The sequence below is a fragment of the Rhincodon typus genome, unplaced genomic scaffold (genome assembly GCF_021869965.1).
Source record: "Rhincodon typus isolate 14 unplaced genomic scaffold, sRhiTyp1.1 hic_rhity00010483, whole genome shotgun sequence".
Classification (NCBI taxonomy): domain Eukaryota; kingdom Metazoa; phylum Chordata; class Chondrichthyes; order Orectolobiformes; family Rhincodontidae; genus Rhincodon; species Rhincodon typus.
In genome coordinates, this window is record NW_025976121.1 from 1 (window position 1) to 7,591 (window position 7,591).

The 7,591-nt window shown below is 41.2% G+C and overlaps 1 protein-coding gene across 1 annotated transcript; it reads right to left on the minus strand.

The window, feature by feature from the left end:
- Positions 1-7,103: 7,103 nt before the first annotated feature.
- Positions 7,104-7,586, minus strand: LOC109924486 (actin, cytoskeletal 3-like; the record flags this gene model as incomplete). The annotated part of the gene is made up of 1 exon (XM_048594522.1): positions 7,104-7,586. A coding segment is annotated over one exon (483 nt), but the record flags the coding sequence as incomplete, so codon positions are not given.
- Between the last annotated feature and the right edge of the window lie 5 nt (positions 7,587-7,591).

Sequence of the window (7,591 nt, forward strand, 5' to 3'; positions counted from 1 at the left end):
GCCCACGGTGATGTTGTTCCGTTTACTCCTGCCTCTCGGGTAGCCCACCACTGAGCCAACCAGTGACTGGGGCGTGGGGTCGCCGGCGTAACCCACTTTACAACTGCCCGAGCCTATGTCCACGACCAGCGCCCCCGTCCTCATCACTGAGATTCTGGGCTGAGCCCCAGCCTCTGGCTTATCTTTTGGCTTGACATCCTTAATTGTCCCGGACAGTGAAGGCGGTCTGGAGATTTTCGCCTTGTCCACTGTGCGAGACGGCGGCCGCTGAATTTTCTGTAACATTCTCGTAACCTTCAAAGAACAACCAGGCGGGTGTGCTGTGTTTGATAGTCGGGGATATCAATTTAGTAAAGCACCAGGTGTGACATTTGTTAAATTCACCTTTACAAGGCAGGACATCACAGTCACAATTTACTTCATCAATTATGACGGCGCTGAGATGCAACTTGCAGCTTCAGGCAAATTCTGGCAACATTTTGTTGTCGTGATCTGGAAACGAGCTACTTTTTTTTGGCTAAAATAAGGACGCCCCTTTGATCCGATTATAAACTAATGTGCACATAATAGTTCGAAAAATATTCTTAACAAAAAAAAATTGGCACATACAAACTGCTGAAGACCTGAGGGCGGGCTGCTATTTTAACTCGAAGGTTGCTCTATGAATGACTTATAATTCGATGTGATTTTGTAACCTTTGACAAAATATTTCATATTTTAATTTGCAAATTAAGTACTTGTTTTATTATATTCTTGGTGTTTTACATGAACTTTTTTTAATGTTACTTTTCGACTGCAATAAAAATCTTAAGAGTTCAATTATAATCTAAATACATGTACATTATGGTTGGCTGTACAGGATTGTGTACAGTTTGTTAAATTCAAAAATGGCTTCACACCAGTGGCCCCTGTCCTAATCTTGATTCAGGCCAAACTGAGATGAGTGTGTCTGCATTGCTGGAGGTGCAGATGAATGATGGGATCATGCAACCTCTGAAAGATGTGTCTCCGCTGAGGGAGCCAGAGGTAACCCAAAACTGGGACATTCTGCTCCCCTTACAAAACTGGCCACATCACACAAATAGGCAATGATGAGAACTTGGGCCATATAGTAGATACTTCAGCACAACCAGCCTCACAGATAGTCATGGTCACATGGTCACATGAAGATAAAGCTATCAAATGACCGTGCACACCACAATCTCCCAATTCACTGTTGTGTAAGACCCGATACAATGCCATCCCCCACCCTCGTCATGATTTCAACAGTGCATCCTCCATCAGAGTCAGACTGTAGAGGTTCAATACCCCTCTAAGACATTTTGTTAAATGGTGCTTTCTCAAACAGGATGAGAGAAAATATACAAAGCCATCCTCCCTCACCTCTTCCAGAATGTCATCCTCAAAACAGGTCATTCTCCTCAGTGATGTCCCCTTCTCAATTTCACCCCAAATTAAAAAGTCACTGTTGTCTCAGAGACAACTGGCCATGTGATCTGACAGAGGAAGAACTGTGGGAACTCAGGCTGCTCAGCTGATGTGTACATCTGTTTATACAAGCTTTGGCTCAAAGTTAGGAGACAGAAGGTGGTGATAGAGGGTTGCTTTTTGGATTGGAGGCCTGTGACCAGCAGTGTGTTGCAAGGATCGGTGCTGGATCCACTGCTTTTTGTCATTTATATAAATGGTTTGGATGTAAATATAGGAGGTATGGTTAGTAAGTTTGCAGATGACACCAAAATTGGTGGCATAGTGGACAGTGAAGAAAGTTATCTCAGAGTACAATAGGGCCTTGATCAAATGGGCACATGGACTGACGAGTGGCAGATGGAGTTTAATTTAGATAAATGTGAGTTGCTGCATTTTGGTAGGGCAAATCAGGGCAGGACTTATACTGTGAATGATAAGATTCTGGGGAGTCTTACCGATTAAAGAGATCTTGGAGTGGAGGTTTATAGTTCTTTGAAAGTGGAGTTGCGGATAGACAAGGTGGTGAAGAAGGCATTTGGTACGCTTGCCTTTATTAGTCAGTGCATTGAGTATAGGAATTGGGACGTCATGTTATGGCTGTACAGAATATTGTTTAGGCCACTTTTGGAATAATGCATTTAGTTCTGGTCTCCCTGCTATGGGGAAGATGTTGTGAAACTTGAAAGGGTTCAGAAAAGACTAACAAGGATGGTGCCAGGATTTGAACGTTTGAGCTATAGGGAGAGGCTGAATAGGCTGGGGCTATTTTCTCTGGAGCACCAGAGGCTGAGGGGTGACCATATAGAAGTTTCTAAAATCATGAGGGGCCTGGATATGATAAACGTTCAAGGTCTTTTCACCAGGGTAGGGGAGTCCAAAACTCGATGGCATTGGTTTAAGGTGAGAGGGGAAAAATTTAAAAGGGACCTAAGGGGCAATTTTTTCATGCAGAGATTGTTGCATGTATGGAATCAGCTGCCAGAAGACATGGTGGAAGCTGGTAGAATTACACCATTCAAACTGGGTATATGAATAGGAAAGGTTTGGAGGGATATAGGGCAAATGCTGGCAAATGGGACTAGATTAATGTAGAATATCTGGTCGGCATGGATGAGTTGGACCAAAGGGTCTGTTTGTGTGCTGTCCATCTCTATGACTGTATGACTCTAGAGACCTGTCACTTACCTTTCCTGATGTATCAGATCGTTGAATCTCTTTCTGTACCGGACCTGTGTCTTTCTCTGCTGCAGAGCTCCATTGCCAACTAAGCCTCTTTGATCCTCTGGATGCATTTCTTCTGCCAGAAGATAGTATGGTATTATAAACTTTAGAACTTTAATAACTGTTCAAAGATTGAAAGAAGCAGCAATAACTCTGTCTGGAATAAACTATTAAAGGACAAGACAAACTTATACATTAATTGAAAGCAATTAGCCATGTCTGGATGAAGAACAAGTTGAGTCTACACAAACAAAACTGTTTTGACATCTGCTTGATAAATAGCTGCTTTATGCCACAAGGACAACCGATTACCCTGCAGAAGAATTTAAGGAATTAACTGCAGGAAAGTTTTGTCTTCAAACATTCGACACTGAATGTAACAAGGAACAGACAAGTTACTTTTGACAAGGAAGCAAGCTGTAGACTCAAGAACTCCAAAAGAATAATCAATATTTGAGATGGAAGAATGTAAAATCATCAATATTGTTACACCATAGACGGAAAAGATGAAATCATAAGAAATCCACTCCTGAGCCCTTCATTAGCAGAACTTCAAAGAATAACACTGCATAAGGATCAAACTCTGGACATTACAGACAGATACTGTTGGTTGGAATTGTTGCTAAATTTGGCCTTTAATTGGATAATAGCAAAGTTAAGTTGAGACTTAACTTGCTTACTTGAGGGGTCTTATTTTGGTTGTTACAAGCAATAAAGTTTAAATCATTGTTTCAGTATTTGATTGTCTATGAGATTTCTTAATAAGTAGCCGAATTAAATGTGGCTTGTGGTGATTTACCCACAATAACTCAAACAAGATAGCTTTAATAAAAACCGAAAGAACTGCGGATGCTGTAAATCAGGAGCAAAAACAAAGTTGCTGAAAAAGCTCAGCAGGTTTAGCAGCATCTGTGAAGGAAAAAACAAAGTTAACATTTTGGGCCCAGTGACCCTTCCTCAGAAGCCAAGATATCTTTAATGGCTGGCACTGCATTGATTAAAAGCACAAGGATGGATCTGAGAAACTTGGTGCTGCATGAGGACCCATGACCAAGTCAGTGGTGACCTTTGAGGACCCTTCTGCTCCATAATGACTGCCATTCACTGTTTCAAATTGTCTTGTTTAACTATGCCACACCTCCAGGTTCCTCCTCATGTTGCTAATTTACTGCTGAACTGGCTTCCCCTTTGGGTATGGAAATTGCTAATACTGCCACAGGGTCAGGATCTGAAAATCCAATCCTGAGTATTAGAATAAGGCAAATCTGAAATTGTTTCGTCTAACCCTATCTTCTGATTCCCAACTCTCAACCAATTACCGACCTGTGTCACAAGGTCACCTCCAATTCCTAATTTCTGAAGAAGGGTCCAGACCGGAAACGTCAGCTTTCCTGCTCCTCTGCTGCTGCCTGGCCTGCTGTGTCCATCCAGCTCTACACCTGGTTATCTCAGACTCCAGCATCGGCAGTTCCTACTATCTCTACCTCCAATTCCTTGTTGTTTTAATTTTGCTCATAACCTCATGCAAAATCCTATTTAATTATGGAAGTTGATTTAGAGACATCCAAGCATACTCTATAACCCACCATGCTAGTGACTGCCTAAAAAATTAATCAGACACAGCTGCAGGGAGTTAGCTCAGTTGGGCAGCTGGTTAATGATGCTAACAGTGCGGGTTCAATTCCTGCGCTGGCTGAGGTTATCATGAAAGACTGTCCTTCTCAACTTTTCTCCTTACCTGAGGTTGTCAGGTTAAATTGTCAGCAATCGATTCTCCTTAGCAAGAGAGAAGCCCTATGGTCTGGTAGGACTATAGTGACTTAATTTTATCCTCTACTAATTCATGTGGGTTCTCTTTGATCAAGTCATACCATTTTCCGCAAAGAGGTCAATTTGTGTCTGATGATAGAATCCAGTAACTTCCCCTGTTTACTTCCGGAATTAATGCAGGACTTCCCATTTCTTATTTACAAGTTGCCCCTCGAGAACATGACTGCAAAAACATCAGATTCCACATGTACTATGACAACACCCAGCTGTTTATCTAGCATTTTTATTGACACCTCCATTGCATTAGATTTTACATAATGAAGACATCTAATATTGGATGTATAGAAATATGTTCCAAATTAATTCAAGGAAACTTATTTGAAACTGATTAGTTTCCAACTTCATATCTTCTCAATTTCTGTCTTTCTAATGTCACTCCTCTCCACCATCGCATTGGTCCACCTGCAGTCTGAACACTTTGTTACCTCTAGACTTGATTATTCTATGAATCTCCTCGCTGGTCTCATATATTCCACCTTCAATACATGAGTGCCTTTATCCTAACTTACATAATGTCCCATCCATCAATCACCTTGATGCTGGCTGTTGTACATTGATTCCCAGTTCAACAATGCTTCTAATTTTAAATTCTTATCTTTGCGTTTAAATCCCTCTATGTCCTCAGGTTTCCACATTTTGTGAAACATCTTCAGCTCCTTAAACCTTTGCAAACTCTGCATTGTTCCAGTTCTGGCCTGTTACACATCCTGATTTACTATACTAGAGCATTAGCAAGCAATGTCTTGACTGTCTAGGAACTAAGCTTTGGGATTGCCTCCCTAAACCTCCTTATTGCTTCTTTCCCCCCCGCCTTTATGAAACTCCTTAAAATCTGTCTTTGATCAAGCTTTTGGTCACCTGTCTTAATAGGTTCATCTGTGTGTCGGAAGTTGAATGTTGTTTGATAAGACTTCCATTAAGCATTTTAGAATGTTATATCTCCTTTATACTGTTAGATAAATAGCAGTTGTTGCTCCAATTTCACTATGGTACCTAACCTAATTTGCATAATAATAACATACTTGATAAGCTGAGCAGTGTACAATATAAGGTGTGGTTTATGTGCTCTGTCTGAGGACAGGTCTTTGGCCATTCTCTGCTGATGCTTCATCCTGAGCATCAGCAGACACTTTTTGCCAATGGCGGTATTCCATTAACTTCTCTGAGGCATGGCAAAGACACAGAGTTCAAATTGACCTTAGCCGGAATGGGAATTAAACCCACACTGTCGACATGATCCTGAATTTTAGCCAACTAAATTTACCAGCCCAACTAAGGCTTTTGGACAGCTGACTGACAATGCACTGAGTTTGATTGGCCATTTGGGTGACAAAGTGGCCATGATTTTCAGGTCCGGCCCATATAATGTATCATCACAGTTGTAGGGCATTTAACAAACATACTGTTGCAGCTTTTCAGATTAAAAACTGGAGGTCACCAGGAGCTGCTGCCAGTAAAGCTCTGAGCAGTGGAACGTGGATTGCAATCACAGGACAATAACTGCACAGGTAATATTTTCATTTCCAAAGAGATATCTTTTTTTAACCTTTATTCATTCACAGAATGACGGTGTTGCTGGCCAGGCAGCATTTATTGCCCATCCCTAATTGCCCAGAAGGCAGCTGAGAGTCAACCACATTGCTGTGGGTCTGGAGTCACATGTCGGCCAGGTCAGTTAAGGATGGAGGTTCCCTTTCCGAAAGGACATTAGTGAGCCAGGTGGGTTTTTCCCAACCATCGACTCATGGTCATCACTAGATTCTAAATTCCAGATATTTACTGAATTCAAATTCCACCATCTGCCATGTTATCTGGCTCTCTGGATTAACAGTCCAGCAACAATACCACTAGGCCATTGCCTCCCCTTATATCAGACCTGAAATGTTAATTTTGAGTGTTTCTCACTCCACAGATGTTGCCAGACCTGCTGAATGTCTCTATGACTTTCTGGTAATATGTCAGATCTCCAGCAAGCATGATACTTTGCTTTCTTTTCTTTGTGTGTTCCCTGGAAGTACACTCTGGCTTCACTGAAATCACCAGAAATATCTCAAGATTTACCCTTAGGGTGCCACTGCTCTCTTATCAGCAGTGAAACTGTTTAAATCAGGTCCTATCTAAAATGGCAATCAGAATCCTATTTACATAACAAGACCTCAATTTTCAAATGAAAACTAGTGCACTACTCGAATCAACTGAACACTTTGAATACACTGTAAGAGGCCACTTTTGCATTAGAGCTGAATGTTGTCCTACATCAGACTTCTCAAACCTTGGAAAGTGTTACATTCAGCAAGAAAATAAAGCAAGTTATCTGCATCGTTGTGTGCATTTCTTTGATGATTTAATTCCTTAAATATAATTTCTAACAAAGTATTTTTAAATAATACAGTAATCTTGAAGCTCACCTGAACATATGAAGAAACATATTTGAGATTGACATTAATAGTTCTGAATAGTTGATAGCAAAAATTAAGAAACAAGTTGATGTATTAACTTTTTTTATCATCCCTACACAAAATGATAAAGTTTAAATCTTTAATATTTTGAAACTATAATAGGACAAAAGAAGTACATGGTTCTCAGTAGCATCTACGATGCACTATTAACGGGCCTTCTTCTTCATAATCTTTTTGGCGAATCCATAAAGACTGGAAGGCGTGCAATGAGGCCAGGATAGAGCCACCAATCCAAACAGCATACTTCCTTTCTGGGACAGCGTGGATTTTGGGTTTAATGTCAGGAGGGGCCAGAGGAAAAATCTCTTTGCAGAAACGAACATTGAAGCCATCGAATAATGTGGTGCCTCCACTCAGCAGAACATTACCGAACATGAGCTTTCTAATCTGGGGCTCTACTCGTTTCAAACTGTTGCTGGTCATGGTGTGAATACCTTCTTCGTTTGATTCCATGACCGATGGGTTGAAGAGAGCTTCCGGACATTTACATCTTTCTTTGCCGATGGTGATGACCTGACCGTCTGGTAGCTCATAGTCTACACCGTGGGTTCCCTCGTTCGCATAATCCACGGCCACATAGCAGCATTTCTGCTTGATGTCTTCAACGATGT